This window comes from Chionomys nivalis, chromosome 13, assembly GCF_950005125.1.
Source record: "Chionomys nivalis chromosome 13, mChiNiv1.1, whole genome shotgun sequence".
In the NCBI taxonomy this organism is placed as follows: Eukaryota; Metazoa; Chordata; class Mammalia; order Rodentia; family Cricetidae; genus Chionomys; species Chionomys nivalis.
The window spans coordinates 4985663-5007205 of NC_080098.1; the positions used below are offsets into that span (position 1 = coordinate 4985663).

General features: G+C 39.7%; 1 protein-coding gene across 3 annotated transcripts in view; it reads left to right on the forward strand.

Annotated features, from left to right (window-relative positions):
• Nucleotides 1-21543, forward strand: part of LOC130885799 (outer dynein arm-docking complex subunit 2) — a 170453-nt gene that overhangs the window by 751 nt on the left and 148159 nt on the right. For 2 of the 3 annotated variants that reach the window (XM_057787580.1, XM_057787582.1), the window contains exons 2-8: nucleotides 201-387; nucleotides 2711-2972; nucleotides 11373-11530; nucleotides 13763-13949; nucleotides 14917-15023; nucleotides 15213-15349; nucleotides 20215-20331. In XM_057787580.1, coding sequence (XP_057643563.1) covers nucleotides 2749-2972; nucleotides 11373-11530; nucleotides 13763-13949; nucleotides 14917-15023; nucleotides 15213-15349; nucleotides 20215-20331 — 930 coding nt within the window. In that variant the 5' untranslated portion in view covers nucleotides 201-387; nucleotides 2711-2748. The remainder of the gene's footprint in view (nucleotides 1-200; nucleotides 388-2710; nucleotides 2973-11372; nucleotides 11531-13762; nucleotides 13950-14916; nucleotides 15024-15212; nucleotides 15350-20214; nucleotides 20332-21543) is intronic. The other variant, XM_057787581.1, reaches the window with a different exon arrangement.

A 21543-nucleotide genomic window follows, 5' to 3' on the forward strand; every position in this document is an offset into this window, starting at 1 on the left:
ACACACACACGTATACTTTGTTCTTTTCTAACTCTGAACTTGGAAACATTAATTCAGAGATATCTGTTATATATTTGCTGTAGTTGTTATAAGTAGGTGAAAAGAACTAATGGAGTGTTGACAATGGGGCTGGGAGACACTGTCTTGATAAACTGTAAGAGTTTGTTTGAACACCATCTGTTTTCTTTTTCTTTCCTAAGAGTATTGCTCTTGTTTTCTGGATTGTCCCAGAATCTAAGTCACTCTTAGGGCTCCAGTTAATGCGCTAAAGAGGCTGTCCATTGGTGGGCTCCTAAAGAGACTGTCCATTGGAGGGCTCCTAAAGAGACTGTCCATTGGAGGGCTCCTCGTTGTTGATTGGCAAAAAGAATCTGCATAGATTTAAACGTAAGTTAAATTTACATTTCTATAAAAGTTTATTGTAAGTGAAAGAACTTTTTGCATGTCTCAGCTCCTTTTAAAGTGCCTTCTAAGAAATCACCACAGTGTTGCCTGACTGCCATAGTCACGTATAATCTATAACACTCAGTTCTTTAGAAAGAGTGAAGGAAAGAGATGGTTCACACCCTGCAGGTACGATTTTGGAAGCAAAGATCACACTTATAATTAAATAGAGGCAGACCATCCACTGAAGCTTTTCTGGATTAGACAAAGCATTTGCACATTTCCATTGTTTATACTTATTCTCCGAACAGTAGGAAACTAAAGGGCCAGGCACACATGCTTATGCATTTGACACCAAAGCGCTTTCCATCAATTAGGAATAGAAAAAAGAAGTCACAGAAAAATCTGTACATCATATTTTATTTCACCAACACCTCTGTATCTCTCTCTCTGTGTGTGTGTGTGTGTGTGTGTGTGTGTGTGTGTGTAGACAGACAGGGGGAGAGAGGGGGAAAGAGAGAGAGAGAGGGAAGGGGAGGGGAGGGCAGGAGAAGAGAGGAGACAGAAAATTAGAAGGGACAGAGACTCACAGGAAAGTGGTTTTCTACAACACCTGGATATTATAACAAATACCTTGTAATGACACCTCAGTATTTTGAAACCAAGAGTACAGATAATAGTATTATATAGGTAATATAATTTTAAACACCGATAATGCTCTGTGAAGGAAAAGAATTGTAAATGTTTAGGCATCATTATATTAGAATATCTTAGGGAGTTATCCACTCTGAGGTAGAATTACCTGAATGTGGTATGTCTATCTCCAAACTCTGGCTGATACCAGTTGTCAGAATGCAACTTAAATTTTCCGGCTGATATTGTCACCACAGTGTGATTTTCCAAGGTGCTGAGCTCTTGACTGAAGCTCCACATGGAGCAAAGTATGCAAACTTTTGTTTCATTTATATGATATTTCCAAGCCTGAAGTATCCAGTGCACATTAAAACTGTGAAAACTGGTTTGTGACTTTCATAAAGTGGAGGGAAATTCTAGACTGCCGTATTGCTTATCTGAAGTTTTCCAAATACCAAAGGTTTTCAACAGAGTTCTTCCTACTGGGCATACGAAGAAGATTTGTATCCTTGGCACTAACCACTAAATGCCAACAATGTCTCTCTTGGTCACTTTGTAGCAACAAATAGGCATGTCTACAATGTTGCTGTCCTGCCTCCCAGCAGGAAATGGTCCTCTGGAGAGAGCTGCTGAACTGCTACTATTGGATTTCAAATTTTAATATGGTACAGAAAGTAAAATATCCACTATTGTGTCAAACCTTGTGTTTCAAAGCCTTTTAATGACAATCTAATATTCTGGAGGGAAGGTTTTAACAGGTTTAGATTGTCTATATTTTGTAAAGCCATAGATGATCTATAAATAATACTATTTTTAAAATAAGTTGTGACTTTGTTCTTATTGAATGTTTCAGATAAAGTCATATTTTTACATACTAATTTCTATTTAGCCAAAGTAAAATATATTTTATATGGATTTGTTTTAAATTTTTTGCTACATTGTTTTGATAACCAGTTTAAAAAGAAAAAGACTAAAAAGTCTCTGCCCTGTCCCCACACCTGTTACATTTACACTTAAGAAAACAATGTTTCTGTTTTGCACATGATCTACAAACAGGATATATGGGACTCCCTCAGATACTCTGAATAAGCACAATATATTGTATTAACTCTCATCAAAAATTAAAATATTTAATTTTCAACAATCCACCGTCACACTTTGATCCTATTTTTATTAACCCCAGAGGCATGTGAGGGACTTAAGGCATTTGGAAGAGGGCTTTTCCTCCATCACTGCACCCGTTCAGAAACTATGACTTTGAGAAAGCCAAAACAACAACAAAAAAATAGTTTAATTGCCTAATTCTAAATGATGTGTAGCTCAGATCTAATGTGCACTTCTCACTAAACCCCCAATCTCTGTCAGGGCTGGGAAGCAACGCTCTTACTGTCAATCTCTGATTCTGTTTTCCATTCTTGAAGTTCTCTTTTTGAGCTTTCTGTTCAGCTGTTCTTTTTCTTAGATCCTTGGAAATTAAAAAGGCATTATTAATTTTAGGGTAGGCTGATATTGGAAACTCCTTCAATACGAGTCAGTTTTATGTAGTTATGCTTAGCTGTTTTATTGCATCGAAGAATGGTTAGATTGTTAAAAATGTAGACTGTAGGTTGGATAGTACTAGTATAAAATCTTGAAGACAAAGAAAGTTTGTATGAGAATGTGGAAGCCTCTAACTCCTTCTGTTTTGCTGTAGTTTGTGTTCTGTGGTTGGCTTGGAGTATTAACAGACCCATGGGTGTGGCGTTGACCAGATCGGCACAGTGGACAGCTGCAGGGTATGGAACTGGAACCCTGGAGATCACCCCACTGAATGAGTCAATATTGAATGAAATTAATAAGTTTGTGGAGTCTTTTATTTATAAATATCCTCAAGAGGCAAAATTCATTTTTGTAGAACCACTTGAGTGGAAAACAAATTTGGAGCCCTCAGCATTTGAATCAGGTTATATTATCAGGTAAGTTACTTAGTTGCTTCTAGAATTTAATGACAACTTTGTATAGAGTTTCACTGACTGGTGGAGGAGTCGGGCCTAATTAATAATTCCCTAAACTGGATATTGCAGAGTGGAGATACAAAGGAAACTTAAGGGTATTTCAGGTGGCAAACATGGGATTTATCTACTTTTTAATGTAAATGTCATTCTTTTTGATAGAGGATGCATTTTCCAGATGTCAGCTTCCAATGTCCACTCCCTTTCCTGCTTGCCCTTCCACTCATCTATATGACCTTCTGGATATTAATAGTTCCTAGTTTGTGATATAGCTAAATTATTATAGTATTTAACCATATCATTCCCTAGAAAGACAAGAGGAGGGTGTAGGATTTTGCTCAGTGGAAGAGAAACTAGAACCCCGGGCTGGGTCCATGTCAGAGCTGCACCTACTGCTCCCCACCCATGGTCCTTAAGGGAGGAAATTCTTAGCAACCTGCTCAAAAACACGATTTACAAAGATTCGACCACTAGCTTAAAGGGTGGGGTAACAGTTCATCTCTTTTGAATATGTGTGTGAACATGTGCGTGTGCACATGAATACTTATGTGTGTGGACTTATAATAGCCATGGTTAGAAACACACATATGTTTCACTGTGTGCTGTATTTGAGTCAGAAGCAAGCACATGTGTCTATTTACTTGAGCGTGCACCCTCACTTAATTATGTAGCTTGGTCATTCTCTTTCTTGTTACCTGTCCCTTTTTGAGATTTCATTTTCTCCCTTAAAAACTGATCTCATAAAAAGCAATTTCCCAGTTCTCTGAAGCTTCCTGCAGATAGCTTTCTTCTTTCCCTTGGGATTGTTTGGACAATAAAGTCAAGATTTCATTTTCACAATTGCAAACCCATTCCTAAACTGCACTGAAGAGCTGTTTAGTGCCTTGTCTCCCTTTTCTTAATTTTTTTAATTTTTAATGGTGTGGTGCATATTCCAAGGCTCACTATCTGCCCTACTGTTACTCATTTATAGATGCCCAATTTTTGGTTGCTTCCACTTAAGTTCAATTTTTTTTAAGTATGAAAGATGGACTCAGCTGCAAAATCTATTAGAAACACATTAACTACTTTGTACAGAGATGGTTTTAGAGCAGATGACAGAAAAGTTGTCATCATACCTGGCCTCTGCACTACTTCTGTGTGCCAAGTCCAAACATGACCACATCTGTCTTCTTAGTGTTGGAATGCAATATACTCCTCAAATGTGTCACTGTTTTTCTTTCTCTTGAACAAATTCTTTTGACTTAGTTCCCATATGTAGACTTTGCCTGCGGTCTTCCTGCATGCTATCCCCTCCTAAGTGGAAGGCTTGGACATTTTGATACCATGTGTATCTTGAAAACAGTGGCCCCTTGACTACTTCTGTCAAATTTGTTACGAAACTTGCTGTCCATTGTTTTTGTGTCTGACCTTTACTGAAGAAACCTTTGATGCTGGATGAGAGAGGTTCAGTAGTATCAGTCACTGGGAATTAAACCATGCTTGTGTGACTCTGATGAAAACCAGATGGGTTCTGATTGCCTATAAAAAGGCAAAATTTACAGATAAGATTCTGTTCATAGCAGAAAATACTAAATGCTTTGTGTTTAACTCTAACTCTTGCTTCGCACAACAAATTAAGGAACGGTCAATAACCTAGAGTCACTTTCCTGTGACTGTAAGAAAATACCTGAGACAATCAACTGAAAGGAGAAAAAACTTTGTTTTGGCTCATGATCTTGATATTTCTTTCTGCCTCACCCCCTTTTTGGGAACCATGATGAGATAAAAGAAGTATGTGGTGGAAGAGTGCCTCATCGTAGCTGGAAAAAGATGAAAGAGTTGGAAGACACAAAGTCCCAATGTCTTCCTCAAGGTCACATCTCTGGCATCTTAGTTTTCTTTCTTGTTGCTGTGAGAACACACCTTGACAAGAGCAACGTAAGAGAAAAATAGTTTGCCTGGCTCACAGTTGTAGGTAATAGTCCATTGTGGAAGAAGAGTCAGACTAGCAGGGGGGAGCTAATCACATCACAGCCAAGGTCAGAGAGCAGGGAGGGTAAACAGACTCATGCTGCTGCTTAACTTCTGCCATAGTTAGTAGTGTCAACTTGATGCATCTGGGAAAAGAGAATGTCAAGTGAGTGAGGACATGTCTGTGGCGGATTTTCTTAATTGCTAGTTGATGTAGTAGGGCCCAGCCTGGGCAAGTGAGGTTGGACTATATAAAAAGGGTACCTGAAAACTCCAGGGGAACCAAGTCAGTAAGCAGTGTTCCTGTATTGTTTCTGCTTCACTCCTTTCTTTTAGGCTCCTTCCTTGAGCTCTTTTCATAGCTTCCTTTGATAATGGACTGTAGCCTGTAAACCAAATAAACCCCTTCTTCCCAGGTTGGCTCTGGTCAGTGTTTTACCACAGCAACAAAAAGCAAACCAGAACAGAGACTGGTGCCAGGAAAATGGGGGGATCTGTGATGGACCTGGCCATTTGGCTCTTATTCTTTGGACTCTTGTGGGAAGAAGGTGGAGGATTTTGGAACTTGAAGCTGGAAATGCCAAGAGTGTTCAGCGCTTACTGAGCTGTTGTAGGAGATTGAAAGTTGAAAATATTAAGAGAAATACAGATGATGGAGGCTAATGAAGTTTCAGGGGGATGCTTGAGAGTCCCTCAAAGACTCTTGGGGGACATTTGTGTGATATTTTCAATTGTGAATCTGTGGTTTCTGGTCTGCTGGGGCAGGAGAATCAGGTATGGCTGACAAGAGACTAGCCTCACTAATTTGAAAGCCTTACTTTGCTAGAATAATCAATGCAGCTTAGCTGGAGCTGAAAAAAAATCATCTGAGATTAATAAAAGACCAGAATTACCAAAGTACAATCTTCTGGGAAACACTTCCTCAGGGTTTGTACATAGAAGTTGTGGTCCAGAGGGGCCAAGACTGCATCTCAAACTGGATGCTAAAGTTGGCATTTGGTATGGGTCTTGAAGGTGTCAAAGAGAGGATCTGAGGTTTGGTATCATGAAAGGCTAATAGAGGCCATTGGCATAGGTGCTACCCTAGTTGTAGTGAAGTCCCCAGGATTGAAAGGGTCTTGGGAGAAAACTGAGGCTTGGTATGATAAGAAGCCAGAGGGCCATTGGTAAAAATAAAGTCTTGGTTGTAGTGGTGATTCCTGAATACTGGAGATGCCAATAAAATTTCATGACCACCAAGGATAACAGTACATATGTAATGGAGCCAGCCTGAGACTACCAGATAAGCTATGTATGCTGTAAATAGCAGAGATGGATAGGTAATAATAACCAAGCGTGTTGGAGCCCAGAAGATCATGAGCAAGTCCCAGATGTCAGATTGTAATTTTGCTCTGGATTTTTCTCTTTGGATTAAAAAGTTTGCAACTTATTTTGGATTTTTTCAGGAACCACAAAATGAGATTTTGGACTGTTAAAGAGACTTTAAACTTTTAAGGTTTTTAGAATTTTAAAGACTTTTAGACTTTTAAAGTTGGACTGTGTTTTATAGTTTAATATTAACACAAGGTCTTGGGCATAAGGAAAGGTTATGGTTTAAAGTGATGTATGAACATTACCAAGGGATGTAATACCATGGTTTCTGCCAACCTGAAATAAACATATTCCAGTAGAGGGATTCTCATCTAAGGAATTACCTCTATTAGACTGGCCTAAGGGCATTTTTTAATTGTGAATTGATGTAGGAGGGCCCAGACCACTATTGGTTATGCCATTTCTAGACAGGTTGGCTGGAAATGGGTAAGATCGCTGAGAAAACCAGGAGAACCAAGTCAGTAAGCAGCCTTCCTCTGCAATGTCTGCTTCAGTTCTGACCTGTAGGTTCCTGCCTTGAGCTCCTGCCCAATCTTCCCTTCATGATAGACTATTATCTGTATCAGAGTTAACCTTTTCCTTTCCAGGCTGATTTTGGCCAATGTTCTATCATAACAACTGAAAGAAAATCAAGACAGTTCCCTCCCTCTATTTATACAGTCCAGAATTCCAGACAGGGAAAATCCAGAGGTTCATCTTCCAGGTGATTCTAGATCCTATCAGAGTGACAGCACCAGGCATCACTTCTGGCGAGCTGTTCCATTCTGTTAGCAATATCTCCTAAAGGTCCTTTCAGCACGACCCCAGGTTGATGACCTGGCACTAGCATACAGATGACATTTAATGCAGTAATGTGAAAATTGGTGTGAACCAGAGATGCCCTGAATGACCAAAAGCGCCTGTAATCAAAATAAATCCAAACTACTTTGTTCTTTGTTCTCAGTTCATGGCCTCTTCTGACTGAGTTCTAGCTTTCACTACATCTCATGCTCCTCTAATGTGAGGAAGCTGCTTTACTTTCAAACAGGACTAAGCTCTATCTGTCCATGTACAAGGCCCAGGTTGTCATGAAAGACTTGAACACTGTGTCTTTTGTTTCTACAGTACAGGAATATCCTTCAATGTTTGAGCATAAAAGCTGATGCTTCTGCTGTGACAGTCCTTTATCCTGTGCCTCTTGTTCTACAAGTCAGCTTTCTCTGCCCCAAGTCTGCCCTGTGGCTAAGCTGTGTCTTGTGCAGCTATTGATGGGACAATTACTCTTTAAGCTGTGCTGGCCTGTATGTGTTCTCTGTGGTAGCCAGTTCGAGTTTGACCTGCCTTCTCCTGGTGAGTGAGCAGCTGATACTCAAATCCAATCCTTTAGACATGTAGAAAAAAAAATCTTCTTCATCCACCCTTCTGTTGTCTTTGATACAGGTTCCTTTTGCTTTTGATTTGTTTCATTTTTTTTTTCCGAGACAGAGTTTTTTTGTGTAGATCAGACTGGTCTTGAACTCACAGAGATCCTTCAGGCTCTGTCTCCTGAGTCCTGGGATTAAAGTCGTATGCCACCACTGCCTAGTGTGGTACAGGTTCTTATTGAATAGATGAATGCAATGTGTTCCTCCTGGAACTACACCCTACATGTTAATCCTGTAGGAATGTTTGCCAATAGTTCTCCAGTGTAGTTTATTTTGGGGGAAATAGTTTTCATTTTCAAATAAACTAGTGTTCTCTTCTTGTTAATGTTTGACATTTTTAATTGTTATGAATTAGACTTGTTCTCGAATATTTTCATTCATGTACACAAGACATACTGGTGATGCTTACCCTATATCTCCCTTCCATCCCTGAGCACCCTCCTCCTACTCACAATTCTCATGTCTGTCTGCCTTGTTTTGCGATCCATTGAGCTTGACAGTTGTCTGTGTGATCACAGACTTGGCATAGGCTTGGTGCCATCAACTGAAGCCTGGCAGGTTCTTCACCATGCCGATACCCTGCTTTCACAAGCCTTACTTTTATTCATCAGTTATCAATAGGGTTGATTTTATATTCTCTGCAGGGTTATTTCCAACCTACAGAACTGTGTGATTTTGTGGGAGGCAATTGTACTATCATGAAATGTCTGTTTCCATGGTTACAGCATACAGGTTGCTTTGTTTTGTTTGCAGTTTTGGTGATTGAAATCCACGGTTCTACACGTTAGGCAAGTGATGTGTCATTGAGCTGTGTTCCCAGCCCTGCTTAATGTTTGCTACTGAACACATTTTTTTGTGTGTGTGTTTTTAATCCCTAAAATACAAATACTTTCTGAGTCTCTTTTCCTGTGCTATTGTTTAGCTGTACATTTATGAGTAATTACTCTTTTGGAACATTAAAGTCACGTTGAAGCTTTAAAAATATTTTAGTATATATTTTAATTATTATATATTAAAATTTTAATATATATCTTCCTGCATTCCTGCTTTGTCATATCAATGGAGTATTTCTCCAATTCCAGTTTGAAAGTCTCTCTAGTTGGACAGTGGGCTTCATTGTCAGCACCTTCTTTTGTTTAATATTTGCTAAGTTTATCTGTTATTAAACATGTATATGGTGTGTGCATGTGAGTGTGGGTGTGTGTGTGCTATGGCGTGTATGTCAATATCAGAGGACAGCTTTTAAATTTTTTTCTCCCCTTCCATCATGTAAGTTCCAGGGGTTGATGAGTCACCAGATTTGCTCAGCGGGGTCTTTTATGTGTTGAGTCCTCACTCCAGGCCAGCCCATTCTTCTTGAGTGGGGTACAGTGTTTTTCTTTCCAAGATGTTCAGATGTTAGAAATGATGAAAATGAAGTTTCCTTTTGTGCATCCTTGGTGCTGTCTCTCTCATACCTTTGCTGAATTATAAACTTCAGCTGGTGAGCAGTGACAGACACCCCCACACCCTTGCCTGGTTCCCACCATGAGTTTCACTAGTCCAGTTCAATGGCTTTATGTTTTTGGCTGTCAGTCTACAGCTCATCTCTATGATCATCAATTTACCACTGAGTGACCATTCTTTTAAAGGAGTCAGTCACCTTTAGAAATGGCCTTCATCCTACAGAGTATCCTAGTAGCTCGTTATGTGGAAAACACAGTTTCCACATAGATGTCATGACCAAGTTGGCATGTATTGTATGCATCCAGTTATCCCACAGATATTTAGTCAGCATCTTTTAGATGCAGTTACTAATTGAGGCACTGGAGATGGGTACCAGGCAGTACCACACTGAGAGAGATCCTGTGGTAGCTTATTGTTGCTGCCATAAATGACCACCAGACCAGCTACTCTTCCGGAAGGCAGCATCTAAAATGAATCTGCAGGGTCAAAAAAATCAAAGTATGATAGGGCACATTGATTTATAAGACTCCAGGCAGTACCACACTGAGAGAGATCCTGTGGTAGCTTATTGTTGCTGCCATAAATGACCACCAGACCAGCTACTCTTCCAGCAGGCAGCATCTAAAATGAATCTGCAGGGTCAAAAAAATCAAAGTATGATAGGGCACATTGATTTATAAGACTGCAGGAGAATCTGTTCTTCCTGTTCATAACCGCTGCAAGTTTCTTCCAGTTTTTGGCTTGTTACCCAGCTTTCGTCCTCTTAGGATCTTTACCTCCCTGTTTGCTTCTTATAGTACAGAAGCAGAGTTGTCTTCCTGGGTCATACTCCTTAACTTAGTTTGCCTGCTTGTCTATCAGTTTAATCCCTTCTTTCCTAAGGGATTATTTTGGAAGGCTATTATTCTGTCTCCCACAGTCTCTTTCTCTGCTTAGTGCCAGTTGACTGGGGTAAATGTCTCTCAAAGACTCCTGTGATAAAGTCTTGGTAATCAAGGAGATGGAAGGAGCTTTAAGAGATATGCCAACTAAGAAATGCCAAGCTATTGGAGGAGTGTGTCTGAATGTGGATGTCAGGACTCAGCCCATCTTCCTCCTCATTTTTTCCTGGGCTGTGCACTGCCAGGCTATGGTCCCAACATGAAAGAGCCAAATGATTGTGGACCAGAGCCTCAAACACTGTGAGCTCAAACCAGCCTTTTCTGTTTTAAGCTAATAGTCTCAGGGATTTTGTTACAGTGTCCCAAACTAACACAGCACCAGAACTAACAATAATCTGGATCTGCTGGATTCGCTCTTCACGTCCAATCAGGAATGTTTCACATCTACTTCCCCACATTGTAGCTTCGGTACAGACTGTGGGCTGTTCAGATGCAAGCAACTCTCAGGGATATCAGCATGTAATGAAATAATATATGCAGTAGTTGATTGAAAAACTAGACATGTAATTCATGCTATAAGTAATAGAAATCTATCAATATCACTCATGAAACTCTTATTTAAATCTCAACCAAAAATAAAAAATGGATAAAGCACAAACCTGGAAAACTAGGGAAAGGCCATTTGGGGGTAGATGGGAGGTGGGAGTCGGGGGAGGAGAGGAGGGAAGGAAAACTGTGGTTGGTATGTAAAATGAATGAAAAAACTTAATTGAATAATTTTTATTCTTGAAAAGGAAAAACTTCTTACAATGCTAAGGACAAAAGGAACTGAATTATGGTGTTCAGAGTGGGGAGACAGCCTGCAGAAGGTCCTAGCTTGCCTTTCTGTTCGCAAACATGAAGTGGTGGAGGAAATTCCCAACCACTAATTACTGTGGCATAGAAATTTTCACAAATAAAGTAACATTGGAGAAACCCAGAGTGTGAGTGCTTTGGTAGAAGCTTTTTCAAAAGACCCCAGAAAACAGCAGATTCTTTGAGAAACAGACCTGAAAACCACGGCTGATGGAGTTCGGAGTGAATTCTAGGAACTGTGGGGATGATGTCTCCAGGAGGACTGGTGCTCACAGTGGCTGCTGGGAGCTTTCGGGTTGTCACGGAGCAGGAGAGTCCAGAGGGAGAAACCAGGACCTTTCAGCCAGAATCAGTTCTAGTTCCTGGAGACTGGGGGTAGAGTGTAGAAATATCTTCATAATGTCTTCTGGCATGAAGGTAACTTCAGTTTTCTTCTCCCCACCTCCATTTTGCAGTGAAACAACTGCCAAATCAGAAGAAGTTGATAAAGATGGAGAGCCCCTGCTATTTCTCTCTGTGCCTCACATTCAAGTCAGGAGCTTTGGGCAGTTGGCACAGTTGTTATCAGCTGCCAAAGACAACAAACTGCAGGAGGCCCAGGCCTGTATTGAAGGTGATATGGACTCTCCACTTGACATTTGAGCTTTCAGACACACAATCTTGGAGGAAGGGGAGACCTTTACTATATTCACTTCAAAAAAAATCTACCATGTGAAAGATTAAAAAATCATATGTACCATTTCATGAGAATTGTCATTCATTTCCCTTGGCTGAGCTGTTAGTGCCCACACCCAGTTTCTGCTTTACACGGAAAGTCTGATGTGTCAGGAGCAGCCTTCCAGGTTTCTCACTTTTCGCATATGGCTTCTGGAAGGCCCAGTGCCCTGTGGTATGTAAGCTCATGTTAGAAGACAGGTTACAGAGACCAGCATGAGTCTACCTCCTCTTGGAATACCGCATTATGCATGACAGTCTGTTTCCTCCAAGAGAGATTTGAACTTGTTCATTGGAGGAGACAGCTCTTCTTATGCTCCTTTCTCATTCCTCAACCATATTCCACTTGTGGAATCACAGACTTCTGTGAATAGTTATGTGCATTCAGCTCCACGAGAAAGTTTCTTTCCTTGAAGAGATACACTCACTGCGGTAGTTGCCTCTTAAACTTGGGTTATGCACATTTCCCAACAGGAGAAACACCCACTCATAGGTAATGATGTATCCTATGTCTTTTGTGGGCTTAGAATAGGTGACTAGTGAATTACAGGAATGTGGTTAAAACTAAATTCTGCCTACTTCTATGTGAGGTGAGAGAATGTTCCTTAAAAATAAAAATGTTAGGGCTGGAGAAATGACTCAGTGGGTAATCATACTTGTGCAAACATTAGGAATTGAGTTCAAACCCCAGAACTGACACAAAAATCTGGGCAGAGGTGACCCTAACACTATGGGGGTGAGACAGGCAGGGGTCTCTGGAGATGATTGCCAGCCTAGATCCAGGTTCAGTGCAGACTCAGTATTTAGGAGGGCAAAGAATAATAGAACAGAGTACTGCCATCCTTCACGTACCTCTGCAAGCATGACTATGTGCAAGCAGCTTCATTTTATCTCATTCCAGCTGCTCATTGTGTAGCCACCTATACATCAAAGCTACTACTTTGAGTAGGGATGAAATCCCGAGTGCAGACTCAGATTCAAGACAGTTAGCAGAGGAGACACAATCCGGGGACCACTGTATACTTGCTTTAGCTAACTGGTCATCATTCTTTGATGAATTTGGTCCTTTCTGTAAGGTCATGCTATGTAAGGTTCATAGCACAGGATCATTTGCAAGTCAGATCTTCCCTTGCTGTTTATTCTTTGTCTTTTTAAAAATCTTTATTAAACAACAGTCACAAAGAGGGTCAGTTGAAGTGCTTGATGTGTGGCCTGTTCCTTGGTTCTATTTCTTGTCTCACATCAAATCATACGAAGCAATCTTCTATGGCATAGCTCACTTTCTGTTGGCGAGGTAAAGTCATCATTTCAGTGATGTTAGACTATTAGAATTTGTCTTATGCACATTGTCTCTCCACATCCTAATAATTTCAGAGTTTCATTTTTCTAGAATGTTCTGTTCTAAACCAAGTTTCTCTCATTTCCCCTTACTTTTAACTATATTGGTTTTGACTTTTACAAACTCCACTTTTTGCATCCCCGGGATCCAGTTTTGTTTCTATATAACCCTGGCCAGGAGTTACTTGTCTTCCACAGCTTGGAACACAGGCAAATGCTGGCTACATTGATTTTCCCAACTCTTATCATCATGAGGTCAGACTGTGTGCACCAAAAGGCACTGAGAGGTTAGGCACTTCAAGCATGTGGAAAAATTGTAGCAGACCTGTAGAGAGAAGGAAACTTTCTTGGGAAAAAAAGGGCTTAGGAATGGGGAACAATGGCAGGCATAGACAGGTGCAGACAAGGAATGGGAAACAGTGGCAGGCATAGCTTTTGTAGGCAAAAGCATTCTCTTCAAACCAACTCCGAGCATGTTAGTTGAATGTATCTACTGTGCACAGTATCCTATAGTCAGCAAAAGAAGGGTGTTAGTCTTGGTTTTGGTCTTACTAGGGAGAGGATATAACACAAGGATATAACAGCTGATATAACACAAGGAAGAGCATATGAAGAGGTTGAAGACAGCTCCTAATACAACAGACTCTCAGAAAGAGAGAGGAACCTAACAGGCTTGGCCAGAGATAACTGAATGCAAGGAGCCAGTTCAGGAGAATTTGGTGGGATTTCTTAGTCTTTGTATCTGGATAATCTTTAATATTTATATTGATGGGTTTTTTTTTTTTTTAATCAGCTAACAGAGACCCTATCGTGAAAATCTTGGGCTCGGATTATGGTGAAATGAAAGAAGATTCCACTACCTTAACTATTCTTGATACGATCAACAAAGACAATGAAACGTATACCAAAAGGAAAATTGCCATCCTGGTGAAGCAACTGGACCTCCATCTGCTCAATCATTCCCTTAAGCACATCTCACTGTGAGTGTGAAGAGAAGCAGTTTAAGACTAGTTACAAAACTATGCTTTCAGTATTGTAGAGAGGAAGTTACTGTTGTTGAATTAACATTTCAGTTTACAGGAACAAAATGTCCATTCTATTGTATTTATTTATACAAGATCTAATGACAATTTCTTACCAATGCTAGGACAGTCTAATGGGGTTTTCTTCAGGCCAGAAGGCCTTATAAACACCTGGCTATTTTCAAAGGCTCTTTAGATAATTGCACATATCATTAAGTGGCAATACAAATAGCATGCAGGGTTTATATAGGACAGCTTGTGCTTATATTTCTAGTATTTTTTAGACTGTGGTACTCTTATTATGAAATGAACACTTGAGAGTAAGCAAGATGACTCAACAGATAGAGACAGATGCTGCTAAGCCTGATGACCTAAGTTCTACCCCTTGGTGAAGGGAGAAAACTGACTCACACAGCTTATCTTATGACCTCAATGCATGACCTGTTGCATTCACATGTGCCCACACACAGGTACCCACAAATAAAGAAGCAATTTTAAAAAGAAATTGATATTTGTGTGTATTTAGTGTTATTGTAGATAAAATTTTCTTTTCTGTTAACTTTTTAATTTCTCAAGATTTTAGCTATGTACTTACTGTATGTTAGGACATTCACTCTCATAGCTCCATTGTTGAGAAACTCTTCCCCCTCCCACTGGTTCATTGGTCCCCTTTGTCTCTCTGGACATTTTGTCTTCTACTTACAAATCATACATGTATGTATAATATATACACATGATTTTCTTCATCAATATAAAACCTAGGTCAATGTAAATTTCTTGAGGTTTTTAAAATGGTTAAAATGACTTCAATATTAATTGCAAATAAGCACACACACCCCCACCACACACACACGTTATGGAATGTAGCCATGTGTTTCCTTTTGAATCTGTTTCAAAGCTCTTGATTTTTTAATGTTTGTTTCAGAGAGATTCGTTTGAATCCAGTGACGTTTAAGAAAGACATTGAGCTGCTCAAACGTTTCTCCGGAAAAGGGGAACAGACAGTGTTGGAGTCAATTGAATACACTTCAGGTTTGTGACTTCTCAGGTTCATTTGACATGACTTATATTTTCATAACTGTGTTTGAAACACATTCCCATGGTTGTATTCCAGTTGAATATTCAATATAATGAACTCTCTTATATTCCACAACACCTATTTTGTTGAAGCAGATATACTTTCAACTTGCTAAGTTGAACTCCTCCTACTTATGGTTTCAGATTATGAATTTTCAAATGGCTGTCGCGCCCCACCATGGAGACAGATTCAAGGGGAGATTTGTTATGTGCTGGTGAAACCGCATGATGTAGATACTCTGTGCATCACCTGCAGTGCAGAAGGAGTGTTTTTAAATGGTGTAAGTACTTTTTAAAGAAACAGCAAAACAGAGATGTCTAGGGTTCTGTGCTGAGCGTGTGAGGGATGGCTTATATTGTGGGTTGCGTCCTGATGGTTGTAGACAAAGGAGCATTGTTCTAAGAGACAGAAGCCTGATCCTTTTCCATTCATCTCCCGAGTGAATCCCAAGCCATCTTAGAATCAGCACTGCAGGGCATGGAGCCAGGTTTTGAAGAAAAGGGCTTAGAAATAACTCTTCCCACATCTCCAAGCTAAAATTCCTTTAACAGAATTGGTTACCAGATTTGTTACATATGGATTAAAGCTAGAAAAGGGCAAAAGGATAAGACAGGCAATTTTGGAAATATCTGTAGTTTATATCCCAAGAGTTCAAGGGCAAGGGAACAGAGGGTGGTCTTCAGTGTTGAAGCGAGGAGCAAGAGCCCCAGCTGTAGAGAGTCCCCTTCTAGGCTGCACTTATTCCGGTGGAGCTCAGAGAGTCTTGACAAAGCAGACCTTAGCTTGGGGGTGTGGATGCTGCCCAGTTTGTGCTGATACCTCTGGAGGTGTCAACCTAGGACCTGAGCCTGTGAAGGTGGAGCACCAGGCTCCCCTAATGACACCTCAGAGACTCTGTGGGAGAAGCAGAAACTGGACACTGGGATCAACTATTACATGGGAAGCATGAAAAGGAAAACCTATTACTGGGTTGACCCACTGGGACAGTGGGCACTTTAGAAGGAGTGACATTCTTCCTTTGATCCTTGCTGTCTGAACTCAGACAACAAACCAACCTACCAAAACAGAAATTGAGTTTAGATTCTAAGACTAAGGATGAAAGTGATAAGCAGCATACAGCCTCTGAGATCCTAGGTTAGCACATGTGAATTCTGGTCTCTTTTTGAGTTACTGAACTCGCTAGGAGGAGCTCAGCCACCTCCTCAGTAATCTCATCTTTGGAACCTTTGGCGTGATTTTGGGATTTACAAGGAGGTTCCAGGTCCCGACTGAGACCCCCCCCCATCAAAGTAGTGGCTTCACAAGGTCTTATGCCCTGCCTGTGTTGGTTGGAGGGTCCTGGTACCACCTCTAGGAAGATCTTATGGAATCTTCTGGCACCTTTGAGTGCTTTTCACTCATTAGTAGTTAACTTGACTTATTTCTGCATGCAGAAAATAGGTTATAATTCTGCTCATTGGTTTGTGTGTTTTTTTAGAAAAGTAAAATTTCTAGTAGAAAATATAAAAGAAGAAATGATTTCTTTTCACTTGTAGAGAGGAGCAAGCAGCTTGTGTTTCTATCAAGGATTAGATTATGAAGCATTAAATATTTCTTTCAGATGTAAAAGAAAAATTCAAACACCAAAACCAGAAAAACTTTCAATTCCCAAATATTAAAAACAGTATAGTTGTGCTGGTTGAGACTGCTCATTAGTTTCCCAACAGTCTATACCCAAAATAATTACTCAGAAACTGTATTATTACAACACTGTTTGGCCTATTACTTCATGCTTCTTATTGGCTAGCTCTCATATCTTAAATTAACCCATTCCTTTTATTTTATATTTTACCATGAGGCTCGTGGTTTACTGGAAAGGCTTTAGGAGTCTGTCTCTTCCAGGGCTACTTGGTATCTCCCTGACTCCACCTTCTCTATCTGCTTGGAATTCCAGCCTTGCCCTGTTCTGTGCTGCAATAGGCCCCAAGCAACTTCTTTATTAAACAATGATATATATTCACAGCATACAGAAAGAAATCCTACATCACCTTCCCTTTTCTGTCTAAATTAAAAGGAAGGTTTCAACCTTAACATAGCAAGATTACATACAACGAAACAGTTATCAAGCAAGAGTTTTAGTTACAATATTCATATCTACTTTATCTTTTATCATAACTGAGGAAAACTATAATTATAACTATCATTTCTTCAATTTTATCAAAGACTCCAGAAGAATTTCATATTGCCTAAGTAAACAAGAAGTGCATTGTAAGCAACTTCCAAAACTCTAGAATTGACAGAGACATCTTGCTACCTGGACAGTCATTCAAAGTTCTTCTGTAACATTGTGGACAACCATCTTTAGACTATAGGCCCATAGTATCTGGCAGATTTTTCCATGAAGTTGGAAATTCCAATGATAGTTCTGCCTATACTGGCAGTTTGTTAGAATGTCTGGTAGATTCTTTCATGAAGCAGGAACCCCGAAGGACTGTTTCACCTTCTTTATGTAGCTTCTGTGGGTCCTACATGTCTAGTTCATACAGCATAACATCAAGCAGTCCAGGCAAGAGTAGTTTCTTGCCCAAATGGCTAACAAACTCCATAAGGAATATCTTTGATGCCTATCATCCTCTTGAAGTATATTAGTGCCGCTGGAAGCAAATGTGTCTCATTGTCATGAAAAGTCTTACGTTCTTAAACACTTTAAATGCCATATTCTGTTAGTCTTTGAAAGGTTTGAAGAATAACTGTGCATATGAAATATATCTCTGTACATCTAGAAAACCTAACATGACTACAAGCTTGACTATTATAGATGATTATCTATTAACCTGTATTTCTTAATTTACATTACATTTTAAATGAGCTGCACAAACATAATACCTACACCAAGAATAGAAATATATATAACAAAATTGACTTTAAATTTATATTAACAAAGCAAGATATACAAATGCAGAGTATTAATCTATATAGCATATTCCCCTTTAAATGTAAGCAAACATTTACAAACAATATCTGGGAATTTGGGCATAGTTCTCTCCAAACTGCTGTCTGCTTTCATTGGGTGAAATAACTGGGGGTTCACGGAGACCTTTCTGGGGATGTTGGTCCATCAAACCACATTAGCCTGGAAGGAATCCACAGGTTCTCATTTTCTGCAAAAATAAAGGCAGAACCTGTTTTCCAAAGCAACATATCTTTAGACGCAAATTTTGAAGTCAAGATACCTTTAAAACATATATGTTGGTTTAGTTTAGCAGTCCATACACGAAATGTCTCTCTGTACTTACTACCTCCTTCACAATCAAAAAATTAAAAGAAAATAGAATTATATATTATATATACATTATATATTATGTATAATATTATATATATTACATTATATATATTCTAGACTCTCTGTGTATACTACCTCTTTACATAGCTTATTTTTCTTTTCTCCTTTAATCTATGACAGTCTGTTACTCTGTCTCTTTAAAGACTTTGCTTTATTTTTTTCTATATTCTTTTTCTTCTCTCTCTCAAGCCCATGTATATTTATCTAACACTGTGACCCATTTAGAGGTCTCTTCTATCTGAATTTGTCTTTATTGTGTATTGGTTATCCTTTTCTGACCAGGACTGCTTCTTAAAATGCTAAGATGCATGGCTAGGATTAAAGCTGCTTTGCCTTTTGGCTCTGCCCAGTCCAACATGGCAGATGTCCCTTAACTGCCTCTGAGAATGCTGGGTGGGAGCTGTCCTCACCACCTCAACTCTGGTAACCAGTTGACCCACTCTGCCACCAACTGACTTGCAGCATGCTGCCCACAAACCCCATTTAAGTACTCAACCTCCTGAAAGAGTCAGAGTTCATGCTGCCAGCATGAACCAGGAACTTATGCTGAGTCAGTAAGCCTCTTAAAGGAGCCACGGCACCACTGCTCACCACCAGCAAACAGATTCCATCTGAAAAAAAAATGTGGCTGCCAAAAAACTATGCTTTGGTTCCCATTTTTATGGATCTAGAAGCCCTTTTTAAAAAACAAAACAAACCTTTTTTTTTAGGTTTTATGTGGATCTATGCCCCAGACAGTTGACACCATTCTATTGGTTGAGACAGTTCATTTGTTTCATGGCTGTCCAGACCTGAAATAACCACACATAAACTGTAATAGTTCAACACTGCTTGCTTGGCCAATTAGCTCACGCTTCTTATTGGCTAGCTCTTATATCTCAAATTAGCCCATTCCTATTATTTTATATTTTACCATGAGGCTTGTGGTTTACTAGCAAGACTCTGGGTGTCTGCCTCCTCTGGCAGCTACATAGTGTCTCCCTAACTGTGTCTACTCTCTCCTCCTCTATCTTCTTGGAATTCCTGCCTTGCCCTATTCTGTGCTGCAATAGGCCCAAAGCAGCTTCTTTATTAACTAATGATATTCATAGCATTCAGATGGGAATCCCACATCATACTTTTTTGTAACTTCTTATGATAGAATAATACAGTAAAGAAGAAAAGGAAATGAACAAAAGGTGGAGGTGGGTAGAAGAGGAGATAAAAGCAGAGGGAGAAGAGACATGAAGTTCTATAGAGGCACTAGCCCTGGAAAATAAACTCATAGCAATCTGCTACACACAGACAAGACAGAGTGTGACACACACAGGCTTTTCTCTGGTGAGATTCTAAGCCTTGGGCCTTTTGTGACTTCATCAGTTAAGGTTCTTGAAGTCATAATGCATTTTCACAGTAGGGGAGAGCAGACGAAGGGACGTCACTGACTGGAGAGCAGAGCTCTGCGTGCACAGAGGAGGTACTCAAATGTGGGGAGGATAAAGGGCTGAGAAATGTGGCGGATGGATAAAGGGCTGAGAAAATGAACTCAAGGGGAAGGATGTTGCCTATACACATCATACACAAAGACTCCCACATGCGTCTTAGCAACATAATCATGAACATGAGATGTGGATTTGTAGGAGGTAGGGGAACTGATAGGGATGGAAATGAGATAATAAAGGCTGGAAGGGAACATGATTGAAATGTATTCATATATGTATGAGATTGTCAAAACAAATTTAATTAATAAAAATGCCAACACATATACATAGGCTGTGACATTCTGCTCTGGTTCCTCTCTTGAATGTTCCATTAATCATTCCATCAAACCTTTCCTCCCAAAGGGGAAAACCGAAGAGGAGGGACAAATTAATTATGAAAGACAAGGCGAAATTTACAAAGACCTTGTTACATGTTTAAAAGACAAATCACCTGTATTTTCAGAAAATATGTCTAAGCAGGTAAGCTCTGATATTCCTTTTATATTACTTGACTACAACGTTTTATAGCCTTTCCATATTTTCATTACTCTAAACTCAAACTGTATACCTGTTAAGTAATAACATCATATTCTTTCTTTTAATTCTTATTTCTGGTGAACTCTGATATATTTTGTTCTACTAATTTACCTAGTGCAGGTGTTTCATATCAGTGGGATCACAGGATCCACTTAATATCTGTATCTATGTGAGAGAAATCATATGGAGTACCAAAGGGTACTGACCCTTTGGTTTATTTCACTTAGCATGTTATCTCAAGGTTTATCATGTTTATATTTCCATTCCTTTTTATAGTTTCATTCTATTTCACTTACATGTATGCTATTCTGTCCTTGCTTCATTTCCTGCCATAGATATAAAATACCACCACTAAAAGCAACTTAAGGAAGAATGGGTTTATTTTTACTCACAGTCCCATGTTATAATCCAGCATTGCAGGCAAGACAGTAGACACATTCACAGTCAAGACCAGAGAGAGAACAAATTAATGCAAGCTTTTAGTGCTTAACAGGCTTTCTCCGCCATCACACAGTTCAGTATCTCCTACTTAGGGAATGATGCCGCCCATACTGCAGGTCTTCCCACCCAATAAACATGATTGAGATAATCTCCCACAAACAAGCCCACAAGTCAGCCTGATCTTGTAGATTCTCTTCCCAGCTGACTGTAGATTGTGCCATGGTGTTTTGGTTTTTTTTGTTTTGTTTTGTTTTGTTTTTGATTTTTCGAGACAGGGTTTCTCTGTAGCTTTTTGGTTCCTGTCCTGGAACTAGCTCTTGTAGACCAGGCTGGCCTCGAACTCACAGAGATCCGCCTGCCTCTGCCTCCCGAGTGCTGGGATTAAAGGCCGATTGTGCCATGTTGATAATTAAAACTATCCAGTACACACGCATTTGGATGTACTAAATTGGCTTTTCTACCTCATGAACACCAGTCTGCAAGAATCCATTTGAGTTTGTACTTTTTGGATGGCCACTTGGAAATGGATTTTTTTTTGGCAGATTTATGTCATCCTGCATCATTTGAAATTTTACAAGGAGTACAACAGCAGTGATGCCCAAGGAGTCCATTTATTCCTTATCCCGTCCAGCATGTATTTCATATTGTTTGATAGAATCTTAGTGAGTTACTGGTGGGCCTCTGATATCTAGCCTCATACTTCCTTTTATCTCA